This window comes from Taudactylus pleione, unplaced genomic scaffold, assembly GCF_031769625.1.
Source record: "Taudactylus pleione unplaced genomic scaffold, aTauple2 ptg000162l, whole genome shotgun sequence".
NCBI lineage: Eukaryota > Metazoa > Chordata > Amphibia > Anura > Myobatrachidae > Taudactylus > Taudactylus pleione.
Genome location: NW_028284564.1, coordinates 4,239,435 through 4,259,542, shown reverse-complemented (window position 1 = coordinate 4,259,542; position 20,108 = coordinate 4,239,435). Strand labels below are relative to the sequence as shown.

Below are 20,108 nucleotides of genomic sequence, written 5' to 3'. Positions count from 1 at the left end.
CTTCTGGGTCTTTTGGTGTTGCTGAGCTCTCCGGTGCATTCTTTCTTTTTATGAATGTTCCAAACAGTTGATTTGGCCCCACCTAATGTTTTTGCTATCTCCCTGATGGGTTTGTTTTGATTTTTCAGCCTAATGATGGCTTGCTTCACTGATAGTGACAGCTCTTTGGATCTCATATTGAGAGTCGACAGCAACTGATTCCAAAAGCAAATGTCACACCTAGAATCAACTCCAGACCTGTTACTTGCTTAATTGATAATGAAATAACGAGGGAATAGCCCACACCTGTCCATGAAATAGCTTTTGAGTTGATAGTCCCATTACTTTTGGCCCCTTAAAAAGTGGGAGGCACATATAGAAACCATTGTAATTCCTACACCGTTCACCTGATTTGGATGTAATTACCCTCAAATTAAATCTGAAAGTCTGCAGTTAAAGCACATCTTGTTTGTTTCATTTCAAAGCCATTGTGGTGGTGAATAGAGGCCAAAATATGAAAATTCTGTCAATGTCCCAATATTTATGCACCTGACTGTATAATAGTGGTTTATTTACACCAAAAATTAAATATGTCTTGATTATCATCTTCTGGAGATTAGCATTAATCTTTCTCATCTGTGCTTACATACTCAAAGAAGGAAGCATAAAGTATTTATCTATAATGTATAAATCTACCATTAGCACAATACTATAACGTCATGGAAATTCTGATGGATTTGGCAATCTGTTTTGGTGAGTAACTTTGTGAGTGAGTGAGCAAGTGAGTGAGCAAGCAAGTGAGTGAGTGAGCGAATTAATGAGTAAGCAAGTGAGTGAGCGAATGAGTGAGCGAGCGAACAAGTGAGTGAGTGAGTGAATTAATGAGTAAGCAAGTGAGTGAGCGAGTGAGTGAATGAGTGAGTGAGCAAGTGAGTGAGGGAGCAAGTGAGTGAGTGAGCAAGTGAGTGAGCAAGCAAGTGAGTGAGTGAGCAAATGAGTGAGTAAGCAAGTGAGTGAGCGAGTGAGCGAGCGAGTAAGCAAGTGAGTGAGTGAGTGTTGTATCTAAATAGTTACAGGTAGACAGCACAGATTGCTGAATAATATGTTGGCGCCTTTGATAAAACATAATAACAGTTTTTTTTCTCTCTGGCATTAGTGCTTTCTTATGACAGTATAACTACTGTATATACTAGGCAAATATAATAACAATAAACTTTTATTTTGCATGTGCGAATGTGTGTGTAATTCTGTTTGCTAGCATTAATACTTATGGGATCTACTGTTATGTTGTAATGATCTTAAAACCTCATATGCAGAACTTTTGTTGTAATGACTTAAAATAATGGCTTCTCCTGACAACTTGTATGGCAAATGAAAGCACTTTTGTTCAATCCAACACAGGTCAATAGTGATCAAATGTCAGTGTCCTTCCCCTGAGGCCCGTTGAGCGCTCTTGGTGAAATCCATTGCTCTTCTCAAAGTGCCTGTTAGTGACAGGTGTCCACATACAAAAACTGCTATAATTGGGGACTTGCTGGTAGTCTGGGTAAAAGGCCAAAAATGAGGTATGGAAATAGATTGTTTCTTTACATGTATCCGTCACAGCTTTTTCCATTACTCTGAATTTCTTACAAGAATAGGTCTGAAATAATATAAACAGACATCACGTATGGAAATAGTTTCTCTATCCATAGATGACGATTATATGAACTCCTGTTTGCTGGAACTCAATACAGTAAATAGTTCATGTTAAATGGATGTTGCCTCATGTCACCTCCAGCAACCAATGATTATTCTACTGTACCAGAGAAAAATACACATTTCAATGCAGTAGTCAAAAACTAATAATACAAAAATACAATAGGTGTGAATAAATGGCGCTATCTTTTGTGTAACAAGGGAATTGTTCATAGAAAAATACTTATCTCCTGTTGTTTATGGATAGTATTATATCCTTGTGTTGTGGGTGTTCTATTCGGTGTCTTTCTTTAGTTTCCTCCAAATTGGGTTGTTCATACATAAAAAATAGACATAATACAAGAGTATTGTTTTTCAAGATCAAGAGGGGTATTCAATATGAAACGTTAACTTCACTGTTGAAGTTAACGTTTCATATCGGAGTTTTTACCTGCGTTAAAGTATCGGGCGCGCTCCCGCTTATCCCCGTATTCAATATAAAATTAACGAGAACGGGAAACTCCGAAGTTGGATTTGCGTAAAGTTACGAATTTTTCCTTAAAAAAATTGTAAGACCCCCCTAAAGTTGTAAAAACATGGGGGAACACTATGGGTACCACCGTTTTAGCCTTTAATTGAAAGTCGGGGATTTTTCCCGACATTGAATAAGTGATGCAGAAGAGCACTTAGGTTATTTTTTTCATTTTTTTAAGTGGTCCCATCAAATTTGGGGTACATGAAAATGGGTACTAGCATATTTTGATGTCCCTAAAGTAAGTTTTAAAAATTCTGCATTTGTGCACCTGCCGCTATAATTCTATTCTTCAAAACACCTGCCGCATACTTGCAGAATAGCCCTGAACCTATTTCCCTATTGTTAAATAATTTTTTCCCATTTTTTTTTTTCACCCCAATTTTTAAATTCATTTTTTGGGGTGTCCCTATTTTTTTAAAAAACTTTTTTTGACACAGTTCTTTTTTAAATGTCATTCCCAGGGGTGCAGGCTATTTTTTTAAAGCCTGCACCTCTAAACCCCAATTCTGCACTTTTTTTCGACACCTATTTAATGGTGAAAAGTTATCCCCGTTTTTTATCAAAGACTTTTCAAAACTGCGATAACTCTTTGAAATTGAATACGGTGTAAAAGTAAAACCTGCGATAATGACGTAATACCTCCGATATTAACGCAAAAACTATGTTTTCGCTCCCATATTGAATACCCCTGCAAATCTCTTATTCTTATTTTCAAAGATGCAAAATGATAGTCAAAGGGAGATTTCAATCCTTTAATCCCCTTGAGATGTAAATATATTCTATATGTGTATATGTTAAACTCTTCAAGGGAGGTGAGTAATTTCTTTTTTCCCCTATAATTGATGGGGAACACACCTAACTCATGTATAAAAGGTGCACTCTAAACTCGTAGAGGTATCTTTAAGTGGAAAAGTACTGGTTTATACCCCACAAAATCCTCCAGATGTCAAAATAACGCACCAAATTTACACACATGCGGTGCAAGCGGAAACTTGTAAAGGTTTCTTTATTTTATGTGTATCAAACTCAGGTGAAGAACTGGGTCTATATAGAACAAGATATATGCTTGTGCGTACATCTGAAGGATTTCGTGGGGTATAAACCAGTACTTTTCCACTTAAAGATACCGCTACGAGTTTAGAGTGCACCTATTATACGTGAGTTAGGTGCGTCCCCCATCAATTATAGGGGAATAAAGAAATTACTCACCTCCCTTGAAGAGTTTAACGTATACCCATATAGAATATATTTACATCTCAAGGGGACTAAAGGATTGAAATCTCCCTTTGACTATCATTTTATATCTTTGAAAATAAGAATAAGAGATTTGATCTTGAAAAACAATACTCTTGTATTATGTCTATTTTTTATGTACGAACAACCCAATTTGGAGGAAACTAAAGAAAGACACCGACTAGAACACCCACAACACAAGGATATAATACTATCCATAAACAACAGGAGATAAGTATTTTTTCCTTGAACACTTCCCTTGTTACACAAAAGATAGCACCATTTGTTCACACCTATTGTATTTTTGTATGACTTTCTGCTAGACCTAGAGGGATAGGACATTCAGGTGTGGATAGGCTGAAGTCTTTCAGTAGCGCCACTTCTGTTCTCCCACCCCTTTGTTTTCTCAAAAACTATATTAAGCCTAAGTAAGTATATTATCAATGTAACTGAGTAACCACTATAAAAAGGACTATTAACGCTAATTGGCTGTAGAATTAAACATGGGCATCTATGCTGTTTAAGGTACGTCACCATGATGATTCTCTGTTGGGAAAACTATTGTATTAGTTACTCACTACCAGTTAATAAACGAATCATATTTAGCATTTTATTATATTTCGAAAGCACCTAGTTCCAAACACTTACATTTTAATATAAACAGTATAATTTATTTTTCAACAACAATGGTTAGAACATTATCATGCCTTTCAACATTTAGACCAGTAAAATCAGGAAATATAAGCTGTGCCCCAATTTGTGCAAAGCCATCCCGCTCCTCTATGCTTCACTCCTTCTTTGTTTATTGTAAGTTGACCCTTTTTGCCTCTTTGTGGGCTCAGGCCATTGCTAGCTCTCCTGGCTCCATTGCTGCCTTTGTGTTTGCAGGTAGCAGCAACGTTATTTCAAATGTTGGGAACAAAATGTTAATATTCACAAGGAAATTATCAGGCAAACTAAAACTTCTTGTCCTTTTGGTGGAGATAAGAACAAATCTGTCATGTCAAGTAAGTGATGTATCCATGCAAAGATTTATAAATGAGCATATGATCTATAGGAGGGAAGAGCAAATAGATAGACATGGGATGTCATCACATACTGTGGCGCTATAATGGGGTGAGATTTCTGTCATTTACAAACAAGTGGAGCTGCTCATTCACACAAACACATGCAGTCTATGCAATGGAGGGTCTTAGAATCAAGGGGGCGACTTAAGAGAGGAGGGGGCCTGTGTGCAGTTTCTGTGCCCCCCACCTTCTCATTGGTACGGGGTCTACTGCACATGTGCAGATGTTCAGGAAAATGGCGGATGCTCCATATTCTGGGTGATTTTGTGGTGCCGATGCCAGAGAGGTAAGTGTATTGTATGGATGCAGGGTGTGTGTTGGAATGTGCAGCTGGGATGTGGAAATCGAGTATGATGGGGTGACACCGGATTGTAGGGACAGACCGGTAGATGAGAAATGAGTGGGAAGTGGGGCATGAGTGGGTCGCTGGAAATTACTAGAATATGAGAAGTTGAGGAAGATTGGGAGATTATGTGTGTATGGGGGATGAGGGATATAAGGGGTGACTTCAAGATGCAGTAAGATGTGTGGGCTGGGTAGATAGAGAAAAAACAGAATGGCAGATAAGATGTGAGTATTGACTGATAGTATCAGGGGACTGAGTGTGATGAATGTTGTGACTGTGGAGTGGTTGTGGGGACTGAATGGGTTGGATATACTGAGCCCCTCACCATAACCCCACTTTACTCTCATTACTCCTGGACCATTAGTTTTTCCCCTTCATTGGATCCCACCACTCGCTGCCCTCAGTCTGTACCGAGCCTTCATCTTACCCTCACCACACCCCTATTACTTACTGGAATAACCCTGCATCTTTCATCAGTCCCCTTAACTCTCTGTCCACAGGATTTGCTAAGTATTTACTAAGGTACATACCCCATCACAAGCATATTACTCTTAGGACTATAGTCTACCTAGTGTCCTCCATCAGATTCTGTCACATGTTGCTCCCAGTCTCTACTTATCCCCTCATCATAGCCACATCATAAGCCCCATTGCTACCTTTGACCCCTACCACCCCTGTGCCTTTTTACAGATCCATATCTGTCCTTCAGTCTGTGCTGAGCCACCCAACATATCCACACCACATCTCTATTACTCCCTGGGCCCCAGTCTGCCCTTCATTCATATCCTATCACTCTCTACCACCAGTCTTTACTGAGCCCTTCATCATATCTCCACTATAAGACCCTCATAATACCCTTAGTACTCTACATCACCCCTATTTATATTGGTTCTTCATGACACTCATTTGCTTTTAGTATGTCCCATATCACTCCCTGTCCTCCAGTTTGCAGCCCACATACCCCCTTCTTCCCATAATCTCCCAGTAATTGTTCCCTTTTCCCTCTCTCTCCACCCTTCTCCCTCTTACACATCTTCTCATTTGATCAGTGGACTGCAGCCCCCTCACCACCTGCACTTTGCCAATTCTGGCCACCTTGGAACCTTCAGGTGACTGGAATCTGAATGTACACATTCACCTCTCTGTCCACCATTTTGTACATCCTTCAACAGCGCCAAACAGTCCCATCTTCACCAGGTCTCATCATAGCAACAGTTATTGGGGGAAGTTATTATAAAACAGGTTTCTCACAGAATTGTTATACACCAGACACTACTACTGTTGGAGGGGGGGGGGGGGGGGTTATTAATATCGACAGTGAAAATTCAATTGTATATCACTGTATCGCTTTTTATGCTACAAACTTTGTCTCGTTTGTAACCATTGTCTTGATTTTGATACTTAATATCTGTACAATACTCCAATAAAGTTCATTTTACAAAAAATATAACATCAAAGTCTAACTACAATTTCATTATAGGACCCACACATTCTGCCCCCGCTGTTTTATCCCATTGTTCCCTTGTATTCCTTTGGCTTCATAAGAGGCATTTTATTAAAATATGACAACATCCACAATGAGATTTTTATAACACCAAGGCCTAGCAGAAACTGGCAGCTGCTGTTTTATGCACTGATCAATACATCTGTACTGCATGGATTAAAGTTTTTAATGCATGCTAATAATATAGATGATGCCTCTGTAATCCAAAGACACTATCCAGCCCCCGTGTACCCTGCAAATATGATCAATTTATCTCCTCCTCACAGATAATAAACTGTAAATGGAGATAGTCAGCCATATTGTCCCAGACTTGGGAAGCCACTGACAGTACACCCATAAGAGACCTCTAGCTGACATGCCAACATTACAAAATTCTTCATCTTTACAATGGGGCAGATTTAAAAAAAAAATGTAAACCAATAAAACATCTCCCAGAGATACTACTCCCAAATAATAGCATTCTAATGATAATCTTTCCAAACCGTTCCAACTTTAAAATATTCCAAAATATCAAATTATTTTAGTCATCTCTTTGGCATACAGCATCCACAGATGGTTCTCCATTTGCATTTCAGCTTTAACATTTATCATGATTTTGCCTTAAAAATCTCCATGGCCCCCATGCAAAATGAACATGGTTGAATACAATTTTTCTAGATCTAACCTTCATATACAGGCACAACTGTGCTCTTATAATTAGGATTTATTATGCTATTTACAATATTCAGACTTTTTTCATCAATACACATAGAGGCGGCCATTTTGTGCATTTAAACAATCCTAATGAAAATGCAGCCTGACAGTTCACTGAGTATTAGTGACACAACGAGGCTAAAGTTCCTATACACACATTGGTTTTTATATAGAGTTGCATACATTTCCAAATGCAGATGGATCTCTTAATTTAAAACTAACTGCGCATGCGTCGTACCCTGAATAGGTAACTTAAAGGTGATTCATGCAGATCTCGGTTAGCTCGCATGTAAGATAAGTGTACCGTGGGAATGTGTAGGCATACGGGAATCTATGTACTAAGCATTGGAGAGTGATAAGGTGGATGGAGATAAGGTACCAACCAATCAGCTCTTAACTGTCCCTTTACTTGCTGTGTTTTAAAAATTATAGTTAGGAGCTGATTGGCTGGTACTTTATCTATGTCCACTTAATCTTTCTCCAAGACTTAGCACATAGACCCCATACAGAGTTGTGGGCTATTCAGAGGTGTGTGTATGCAGAAATCCGTTAGACTGCCAATGGATCTACCACACTAAGGACAGGGCTGGTATAAATAATGCAGATAATAGTCATAACATTTGTTTAGAACAAAAAATGGCTGACTACATTGTGTGGATTTGACACATTAATTTTTTTTTAAATTACTAAGTTAGGAAAACTGAATGAATAGTGGAGGTAGGTTAGAGATACACATATGTAAATCCAATTCTGCTTTACTGTATTGCTATTCAGGTTGGGCATCTATTTTCCTGTTTACTTTTGGACAAGTCATCCTGAAGGGCAAATATAGAGTGCTGATTCAAGAGCAGTTTCCCCACATGTGTGCCCTGAGGCGAGGAGCTTGTTGGGATAACCCTTGTAGATATAAACTCTACTCTTTGCCATGGACAAAGGTATTGAAGTTAGCGCTTATTACTTTTAATGTGCATGTGGATTTATTATAAGAAAAGCACTTAGGCTTCTAAATTCCACGTTACAGGCCTATTTTTCTTTATAACTATAATCCATTGAATTATTATCTGTGAGCATTACATTGGCCACAGTACAGGAAGCTCTACATGAGATATGGAACTATAAGAGATATTTCCCGTAACATAAATACAAAACAGACAGATGTTATTTGAAAAAAATGTAAATATGTAACACATATAATCTGTAGTTTACTATCCACTCACTAAAATTAATGAAATAATGCAATTAATATTTACAACCCTACAGTAACAGTTTTATTGCAGCAATCAAATAATCCTTACAGAATATTTAATGCATTTCAGAAATATATCCGTCAGTACAGTTTGGAATAGTTATGTTGGATACGTAGATAGCGGTAGTGGGTTATGCATGTATTACATGGTACGTTGTAAAACTAAATTGAACATTTTGGCTCAGTATCCTATATTGAGAACCAGGGGCTACACAGCCCATGTAGGGAAAATATGAGGACTATAGATATTTGAATAATTGACATAACATTGAGATGAAAAGTGACACTTTCTTTCCTATGCACATAAGATTTCCTGCCTGTCATTACGTCAGGACAGAAACTAAAACTTGGATAACAGTTTGAACTCTATCACATGTTCAGATATACATTTGTAAACAATACAAGACTTCTTTTCATATTGGCTCAATTTATCTGTTAGGTTTAGTGACATTTATAAGCATGTCGAGCAAAATAAGAAATATTTCCTTCATTTTACCAGACAGAACTAAATTAATCATACTTCAGTAATATGCTACCTGAATTTAATTAATATTACATAAGTAGATACTATATCACATTGCAAATAACAATTTAAGAAGAAAATAGTGTATGAAAAACTAATGTTTTTACATGTGGATCCTATTGCTATTACCCTGCACTGAAAAGACCATCAGGTAGCACGTTCCAAGCACCTTATAAACAGCTATTTATTATCCCATACAAACTCAATGTATTGTATTTAATAATATCCTGTTCAATCTATTTGCACTTAATGAGTTATCTGCCCACTAATTTATACCTAACCATCCACACCAGCTGGCTTCTGACTAACATGCAGATAACCAAAAATATTATGGGTTTTGAATAAAAACAAGCAAAAAAGCTAAAATGTACATGAACTACTGTAATAATGTAGTAATGCTGCTTCAAACTGCTTAAAAATGCTCACTTGTGAGGTCACAGGGGTCCAAGGCTCAGACACAATGGTCATGTTATTATTATTATTATTATTATTATTATTATTATTATTATTATTAAATATACCTATTTGATTAATTTAAATGGGTGAAAGAGATAAAGACAAGTATCTCAATAATAAATTGAGCTTTCAGAATTTAACAAAAGCACTGATTCATATAGGGGTTCTATATTAGTGCAATGATTGCTGAAAATGAGCGTAGACGTTGGCATACTAGCAATAAAGCTAAATACAGGCAGAATGATACTGAAGGTGCTGGTTGTTATGGAGCATGAGGCTGCCTTAGGGACAGTGTAGAGGCATTCCCTACCTCAAATAGATATATAATAGTCAGTGCTTTGTAAAGTTCTATAAGGAAAGTTCTATAAGGGAAGAACTTTACAAAACACTGACTATAACAGACAGGAGACTTAAGAATTCTATAGCACCGGATGTATCAGAATTGTGCCAAGGTAGCCCTTGTTATATACCCAACAATTCTGTCACTGTGGATTGTCGACTCATTGTTCATTTATTATTATTATTATTATTATTATTAGTACTAATATTATTATTAGCACAGGTTCGCTCACACTAACTAGGTTAGTATATGACTGTCTTTTGACAGTATATAGAATAATGCAAAATCAGTGAATGGGGTTATAAAGTAGTTCTCTCTGGCAATGAGTGGCTTATTAAGAAGCAGTTTGCCCGAGCAATGACTGAGTTAATGTTCTGTGATGCACAAAGCAATTGATTCCTGTTGTCTTTGATTTAACCTAGTATCTCCCTTTATCACATCATAAGTGGTTTCCAGTATTTCTTCTAAATCAGAGCCCAACAAAAGTGTACAGTACCAAATGAACATTGTCACATTTACAAACAGTAAACAGTGTAATGCAAATTGCCTTATACAAAATAAGTACCAGTAATATATATATATATATATATATACACACGTATATATATCTGAGTATATGTACAATAAAATATATATGTGCAGTTGGTGGCCTTCACACTACAGATGTCATTCCAGCATTGATGATGAGAGGAAAGTTAGCCAGCGTTTTGCACTAAATTATATTCACACCTCAGCTTTCTCCAGAACTCAGTACATTCTGCAGCACAATCACCATACAGCTGGCCAAATGTCCTGAGACAAACAGTATAATGTACCCACTAGCAAAATATATTACTCATATAAAGGTTCATGGCCACATTGCAAGGATTATTAGATCATGCATGCAGTTTAAGGATGACGGCTTAAATCCGGATAATCTACAGTAATTGATATGTTATAATAATACATGAAAGACATCACTAAGTGTAATTATTATATGGGTGGGAATTTTGAAATAAAACTATCATGACGTCTTCAGAAAGAACAATTATATGGTAGCAAATACATTATACATCTGCTAAATAATCTCTGTAATCTGATTTCCATTTATGTATTTGTCCTATACCTGATCTCTCTTTCTCTATGCAAGCCTTTTAATAATTGTTTACTGTAAAAGAGTTATAGCAGGAGCACATATCAGGGTTGGAGCTCAATGGGAATCTATATGTTCTATTTGATTCAGCAAAATTGCTAGTCACTAATTGGGGATTACAATTATAACCCAATTCTGTCACCAGAATTAACTGCAGGAGCTCTCTCTCTGGGACTAGAAATATCCTGACCAGTGCCTTTAGACTTTATTTTATTTGATATTATCCAGGTACACTTAACTAAAATAACATTTCCTTTATAGTTTTGGCATATCTACGTTCTTGGCACTTTCTAAAATATAGATTAATTAAACATATATGTCATGCATTGCCACCAAACCTACTGCACATTGGATTGGTAACAAATAAAGACATTAATGTTACACACAGACTGTTGTATCCTTCTGCTATTAAAAAAGCACTCTGCCCTTCACTGCCTTCAGGAGTAAGTACAATGATGCAGTCCTCATTTTCAACACATGTCCCTAAAACAAATATGTGCTTAGGGATTTTTTTAAATAATTAAATTCAATTGAATAAAGGGACTCTAAGGAACGCATGGTAAATTCTAAAGAAAGTCAGTCCGAATGTACTATAACAATTTATGAGAAAGGATCAGTCCACTTTTGCTCTGTGAAACTTAAAGATAGCACAACTAGTGAGGTGACATATATAATACATTTTATCCTGGCTTGTATCTGCACGTTTACCTAGTCAGGTGAAATACATTGGCCGCAAGAAGTACATGTTCTTTAATACCAGAGACAGTATGTGCATATTTATACCTAGGTGATTTGGTGCAGAAATACAGTCTAATCAGGTTTATCTGTGTGTGAATTCAACCTGTCAATTAGTTTAGGAAGAAATTTCCAAATTAATCTGGTGGTTGAATGTGAACACAGATCTGCCAATCAGGGGTCAGCCTTTCCTGACTCAGCCCTCCTGCCCTCCAAAAGATGGTCTGGCTCATCTGGTTATCTCAGGGCCCAGTGTCTACAGGGAATTCAATTTCACAACTGTCTTGAATGAAATACTGAGATTTAAAATATGTTTTTCACATCTTATATTATCACTATAGATGTTATAAAATATCTATTACATATCAACTGTATATTGCAAGGCAAACTATCAGAGGTTTTGAGAGCTTCAATATCTAATGTATAATTCTAATTGCATAAGGGTTACACAGATATTAATTCAGGAAAAATATTTAGATATGTATATAGCTGACATACTAGTGGGTGTGGGTACCTATATGAGCATGCACCAGAGCCCTATCTGTGTGCAATTTGTATGTTCTCACTGTGTTTGCATAGGTTTTCCCTAGGCGCACTAGTTTAACCCTCACAGTCCAAAAACATACATAGGCTAATTGACTGTAGACAAAGGTGAACATTAATTTTTTTTGTTGTTTGTAGGGGGAATTTAGGCTGTACGTCCCAATGGGGCAGATACAGATAATTAAATATTCACTGTGCAGCACTGCATGATAATGTGGCATTATTTAAATAAATAAATAATAATAAATTAGAAATATAAATGCATGTTAAACATGTGCCACAACACAATTATAAGGCAAATCAATTTTTAAACATGCACACACAAACTTGCCATAAGCATTGTTATAAATGTGATTCCTATAGTAAATCCCCAAATCTTTTAACAAATGCAGCTATGCTGTTTCATTCCCTCAATTAAATCACTGTATATGTTATCATATTCGTACGATCTTATGGGGTGATTTACTAAAGCTACAAATTACCTTGACATGACAACACCTCGCTTTTTACCATTATTCAACCAATAAATACACACAGAACCCTAACTGGATTGAGGTGAAAATGGTAAAAAGTTTCTTGCTAAACTGAAAAACTTTCAGTATATAGACTGAAACATACCTACAATCCTGACAGGTTTTAAACTTTCCACTAAATTACAGTGGTTGCCCCCCTGTAAAGAAAACAACTGCACTTTACTTGTAAAATTATATCCGGTTAGTTTACACAGACATTACTAAATATTTGAACAATACAGTCATAAAGTAACTGTGTGGCCTGGTGTAATATTTCTACAATAACACAGTATCCAAATGTTTTGAAGCCCTACAAAAATGTATATCTATATTATCTTATCACCTGCTTCAAATATATGTTTTAGATGGTTAGTGAAAATATCATGCTAATTGCTTTATGTAAATGAGCTACCAAAATAATTCACTAAAAAAAAATGTTTTTATCAGCATTAAAGCTATTTTACATAATTATTTAGAGGAGGAAAACGTTTCTTAATGCACATTAGACTTCCTGTCAATATTGAGCCTAATATGGCTGATAAAAGAGGATAATATCTTGCAGTGTTGTAGATAGTAGTGTTACATACAGTGCCACACATTTGATATCTCAGTATTATATGTGTATGTGTTTACAGCTTGGAGCTACATTTATTTTAGCTTTAGTGGGGCATTAAGGATCCTATTTTACCTTTTCATTAGATACTTTTTCTGTCACTTCTGTTTCCACTGGTCAGGAAAATACAATACGTTTTTACAGCAGATGTGTTGATATATTCCCTTAGAATTGATTGGATTAGTGAATTAAATGTTTGTTGTCGGTGAGAGAAGGTTGAAAGGAGAATATTGTGTGTATAAACCCAGCACCCCTGCCCCAGAGAGACCCCCATATACAATGTACAGATGATGAATAGGAGCTGGGAGCTGGGATCGATGCTGTCTCTGTGCTGGCTCCACTCTCTCCTACAAAACTATAGGGCAATTAATTGTGGCTTGTCCCCTCATCCTTCATCTCCTTGTGGCATATATCGATGGAGATTACTGCTGATGGACCATTTTATCACCCTAAATAAACAGCCACCACCTTTTCTAACCTCAATCTAATATATGACTGCATATTCTGTGTACATGGGAGGGGGAGAGGATGGGAGAGCCAGTGGCAATGGGCTGGTGAATAGCCATATACCCAGTGCCACCTTGGCAGCACCAAATGCCTCATCCAAAAGCCTTGATATAAATGCGCTAATTGTACAGTCGGGAAACATGCTGCAAATTACATGTTCAGGATGGTTCCATCTACTGTATATTGTCAACAGTGTCTGCACCTCAGAGGAGGGTGTTTATGGGGAAAGCTAAAGAGATGTATACATACAGAGATTCACTATCCCGCATATATACTGTATATGATGGGTGCACGGGGATGCCGTCACCTTTTCTGTGTGCATCGTAACCTGTGATTGCATTGCTAGGGAACTAGTCCCATTACACTAATATAGGGACAGCCAGTGTCTCTGCATCAACTACAGGGAGTGAGACCTATTGTAATGATGTTCTGCTGTGTTTTCATAATATCATTCAGGGTTGATGTTATTTTTATTTCTTTAACCATTAAATATATATTTTTAAAATAATTTTAAATTGGTAGCAGTATAAGGAATGCATTCTACATTGCATGTAATAACAATGATTGTGTTTTATTTGCAATTAACGAGACCCTTAAGTGCATCACACTTTTATGCAAAGTAAAAACAATGCACACAGTAATGGGCACAATTGATTAACACGTCTCATAGAAAAAAAGCTAAAATATATATATATATATATATATATATATATATATATATATACATGTGTGTATATATATATATATATAGTGACACACTTACTTTGCAGGTGTCTGGTCACTATTTGAATGACCGGAGAGGCTGAGGACAGTACTGCAGCTTCTGGTCTAGCTTCATTCTTATAGTGACATTTACTCCAGGTTATTCCCCAAATTTCTGTACTTGTGCCCAGGCAGGTAACATGTGGGTAGCCTGTATACTAGCAGATAACATCATTCATACTGTAACTATAAAGGTAACTTTTGTTTATTGGGCAGCGGATAGTAGCTAGGGGAGACAAAGGGCATTTTGTACATATTTACTGCTTCCATTAAATAAAGTTGGAATAACTTTGCTAAAGTTGAAGCAAGTTTCACCCATTGTTTGGAAAGGTATGGTATGTCTCCTAAGCCACGGGTTCTTGTAGTATGATATGTCCCGCCGAGGTGCATACAACACAAGTTTGAAATTATATGTGAGTTCCCGTTTCTTTATTATCCTTCTGTACTTTAATTTTGTCCTGCACCTATAAATATTGTATCATTTATTCAGTCGTTTTACAAAATAATGTAATATAAATATATTATATCAGCTGAAGCTATTAAAGGTAGAAATTCATCGATCGTTGACAGTTATTATAGGAAATATATAATTCCATTTACTTGTCTTTTATTCGTGCAGACCTATAGGGCCACTATAATATTCCAATGTATTTACACTAATAACTCAGTATCTTATGCATTGATAAAGCAATAATATGGCTTGGTATTAAAATAATGAGCAGTCGTCTCCCTATCATTTAACGTGCCTACAGGTTGGGGTGATTGTCTTTCATGGTATATACAACCGCCGCACAACAAGCGTAACAAAGCGACGTGATAATTGTATGTATATCTGTATATATATATATATATATATATATATATATATATATATAGTCACTTATATATAAGAAAGTTTTAAAAGTTAGATATATACTTGTTTATATATATAATATATATATAGGGTCACTTATATATAATAATATATATGTATATATATATAACTTTTAAAACTTTTCGTGACACCATCCTCAGACCCTTAGTAAATGCAGAATGAAGCATTGCAGCATTGTATGAAAGTGTCAGTGATTGCGGAGTCCGTTATGTAATATATTTATCACATTTACTGTATATTTTTATATGTCGCACCACAATAGAACATATCAAATGTTGTTCAGTACACGAATGTGTCTTCTGGCAGTCCGTACGTATTATCTGAACGCTTGTATGAATAATCTGAACGCTTGTATGAATAATGTGTCTATAACGGTGATAATCTATACTTCATGTAGAAGCAAAATACCATAAAAATCATAGTGAAGTTAAATGGCTGATTGCTGATAGCAAATAACCCCAGTCCTTACATGTTAAAAAAGAAGAGGTTATTAGAAATAAATAAAATATTTAGCAATATATAAAGCATATAAAATGTGTCTCCTGTTAGTAAAACAAATACTTTCATATATGAAGGTGTTCTCAAATAAAAAGCACAAGTTTACTTATTGCAATGTGCTAACAGCGGTTACTATATTTCTATGGCTAGAAGTTTATATAATGTATCTCAGTGTTTTCTGATGGTGGTAACTGTGTTGCAGATTGTACATATTCTATTTTCCGTGATTATTAAACAATATTTTCTGCATGTTGTAGACGTTTCCTAATTCATTTGTATTCAAAATGTTGCACCTGGTAACGCTTGTAGTAGAATAGTCAGCTAATAGTAGATAAGACTGACGGAATCATCCCTCCAGTAAACACATAGCAGTATACACTTACCAGTATACATGTAGTAGTATACACATCTTGTTTTCCTGAGGAAGGGGTGGAAGACCCCGAAACGTCGACAGTCTGACTGAATAAAGTCCCTCTTTTGAGGGTTTTACGTCACTAGTCTCCGAGTGCCGCCTATGTTTTTGGGTACAATATATATATATATATATATACCAGGATACATACCAGTATAGAAATACCGTTCTACACATACCAATCTACACATAGCAGTATACACATAACAGTATATACATACCAGTGTACACATAGCAGTATACACTTTCTAGTATAGACCTAGCAGTATACACACAACAGTATATACATTCCAGTATACACTTACCATTATATACACATCCACCAGTATACACATAGCAGTATATACATTCCAGTATACACACACCAACCTACACATACCATGATACATTTACCAGTGTACACATACCAGTATATACATAGCAGATTATTTATTTATTACCAATTACTTATAAAGCACACATATATTCCGCAGCGCTTTACAGAGAATATGTGGCCATTCTCATCAGTATACACAAATTATATACATACTAGTATATACACACCAACCTACACATACCAGTATATACATACCAGTATACACACACCAACCTACACATAGCAGTATACACATACCATGATACACATAGCAGTGTACACATACCAGTATATACATAGCAGTTTCTTTATTTATTACCAGTTACTTATATAGCGCACACATATACCGCAGCGCTTTACAGAGAATATTTGGCCATTCTCATCATTATACACAAACTATATACATACTAGTATATACACACCAGTAAACACATACCAGTATACACATACAGTAACTGTATACACATAGCAGTATACACATACAGTAGCTGTATACACATACAGTAGCTGTATACACATAGCAGTATACACATACAGTAGCTGCTTACACATTGCAGTATATACATACAGTAGCTGTTTACACATAGCAGTATATACATACAGTAGCTGCATACACATACAGTAGCTGTATACACATAGCAGTATACACATACAGTAGCTGTATACACATACAGTAACTGTATACACATACAGTAGCTGTATACACATAGCAGTATACACATACAGTAGCTGTATACACATAGCAGTATACACATATAGTAGCTGTATACACATACAGTAGCTGTATACACATAGCAGTATACACATACAGTAGCTGTATACACATAGCAGTATACACATACAGTAGCTGTATACACATACAGTAACTGTATACACATACAGTAGCTGTATACACATAGCAGTATACACATATAGTAGCTGTATACACATAGCAGTATACACATACAGTAGCTGTATACACAAAGCAGCATACACCACACATACTAGTGTACATATACCAGCAATCACGTCCCTGTTCCTGTATTTTATTCGGTGTTCAAACTGGGCTGTAGTTTAAAAAGGCTCCATATATCTAAAACTACATTTTTTATATCAATATTGAATATAAGTGCCTTACCATGCTCTCTGCACTTTGTTGTTAGTTAGTTAGTAAGTCTAAGAGTTACTGTATTTGGATGTAATCACTTTATGCAATAATACAGACTCCTGTGGGGTGACAGGCGAGGGGAATGGTGATCTTTATCCTGGTAACATATTATACGGTATATTATGATGTGCTGTGTGTGTGTGGTGCTGTGTGGTGTTTGAAGGGGTACATACGGTTGTTGGGGTCACTGGTGGGGTTGCTGAGTGGAATGATCTCCATCCTTTGTTGTCCATACAGGTAATAGTCCAACTCCTCAGGACTGCACTTGAAGCGGCCAGATGGCCCCTCTTGGCAACTGGAGACCAGCAGCTCTTTCCTCTGTGGGCCTGTGACCTCTCTGCTGGGCAGTGCCCCGATGACAGTGGGCATTGGGGTGATCCCGGCCAGGGAAGTAGGGGCAGGAGGTGCAGAGGTCGGAGTGGAGGAGGTGGATGAGCTGGAGGACAGGGAGGCTGGCCGCAGGCGGAGGTTTTCTGCTGGAGGCTCAGGGAGGGTGACATGACTCAGGACTCCAGCCTTCACATGGCTCTGGGGGAAGAGCTGCTGCCAGTGCTGCAGATATACCGGGTCCACCTTCAGGAAGGCAGATCCAGCAGCCTCCCCTGGCTTCAGCATGCTCAGGACCTGCACACAAAGCATCAGTCAGACAGGAGACATCCGGCATCACCCTGTTATCCCCATCACCAGCCCAATGCTACCTACCAGACAACACTCTGTAAAGTGTGTTCCACAGTGACCATCATTCCAAGCAATGACCTGTCATGTATACACACTCAGCACCAATCTGATCACTATGTACATGCACTCGCATCTCTCTCTGTAAGTTGTTGCTACCAATACCCCATATAAAACTACAATAACACACAAACACATAAATGCTATGGAGGAGTGTGTGCACAAGATGTACTATGATTTACTTCATGCACTGTCACAACATACACAAATGTCCCTTCCACCTCCAGCACTCACCTGGGTGTGATCCCTCCAAGTAACCTCTCCGAGGAGGGTGAACCAGTCCAGGTCTGTGCCGGGGATCTCCAGAGCTGAGTGTGGGAGCAGCAGTGTGAGTGCTGGGCAGGCTCTGATCACACTGAGCTGAGTGTGGGAGCAGCAATGTGAGTGCTGTGCAGGCTCTGATCACACTGAGCTGTGTGTGGGAGCAGCAGTGTGAGTGCTGGGAAGGGTCTGATCACACTGAGCTGGGTAGGGAGCTGCGCTGGGCACTGGCCCCACTCCTGCAGCACACGTGGGCTGCACAGCACCAAACACTCGTGTGTCTGTGTCACTCTGAGAGTTCTGCTGGGGAGGGGGTATTAACCCTTCATTCTGTGCTCCAGCTGATGCATGCAGACCACAGCCCAGGTGTCTTTTTTTCTGCCACTGCTATATTTCAGCCATATAGATTGTCAGGAGAATCATCTGTCCCATAAGATCGCAGATACATACAAAATATTTTATTTTTATTTTGCTTTGGTAATGTGTTCGTTGAGGAATTCAAACATATTTAAATATTATCAACTGCAGAAACACCTATATTCACTGTACAGAGCTGTGTTTCTGCATCGTTATGTATTTTATTAGCTTGAGGTTTTTTATGTTCTATAGAGGTTTAAGCAATAAATGACAACCAGTGTTTATTATATATAATCACCATAATCCACTGCTATAGAGAAAATCAGTTATTCTCTCATTATAGATTGCGGAGCTACATTTCATTTTAATTTTATAATCATTTACATTAAAAAAATTATCATAGGCGAATAGATTAAAAAAAGTGATATTTACATTTAACAATAAACGAAAAATCGTAAAGATAATTTATATCTATTCATTTCCGCTAGACCAGATATGAAAAACAATAACCTTTTCTTTTAGTTAATGAATGAATGACATGATGTATGTTAATAAGTTCTAGGTCATTTGTGGGGTATTTCTATAAATCTAGAGATTGCTGATTATGTTACAGTGTTGCATATACCTAAATTGCAGACAGTACATCTTATATGACCATTCACTCTTCCCTATCATCAATATGTACTCGGTGAAATATGGCTTATGAATATGAGCTGAACAAGTAATTAGAACACACTTACAGTGAAACAAATCCTGGAAAAATTGCAATAAAACCAATTTCACATATTACTAGACAGTACATGAGTTTAATAATTTCTGTTTAAAATGTTTTTGTGTGTGTGTATATATATATATATATATATATATATATATATTATTTTGTTTATCTAGATACGTTCAACACGACTACGATGGTGATATGAATGTTACATATGAATGCAATGAAATGTTATCCTTTTTTTGATGGCTTAATCATTAGCTACTGTGGAACCACAAGTTCCAGCATATTCTTGTTGGCATTGGGAGCCCTGCAGCTCCACAGCATCTGAGATGGCAATTTCTGCTT

At 37.0% G+C, this 20,108-nt stretch overlaps 1 protein-coding gene across 1 annotated transcript in view; it reads right to left on the bottom strand.

Annotated features, from left to right (window-relative positions):
* PRDM6 (PR/SET domain 6) overlaps window positions 1-18,855 on the bottom strand; it is a 152,068-nt gene extending 133,213 nt beyond the window's left edge. The window contains exons 1-2 of the mRNA XM_088475159.1: window positions 18,659-18,855; window positions 17,863-18,313 (exon numbers count right to left, since the gene is read on the bottom strand). Of these exons, the coding sequence (XP_088331285.1) occupies window positions 17,863-18,304 (442 nt within the window). The 5' untranslated portion in view covers window positions 18,305-18,313; window positions 18,659-18,855. The remainder of the gene's footprint in view (window positions 1-17,862; window positions 18,314-18,658) is intronic.
* Between the last annotated feature and the right edge of the window lie 1,253 nt (window positions 18,856-20,108).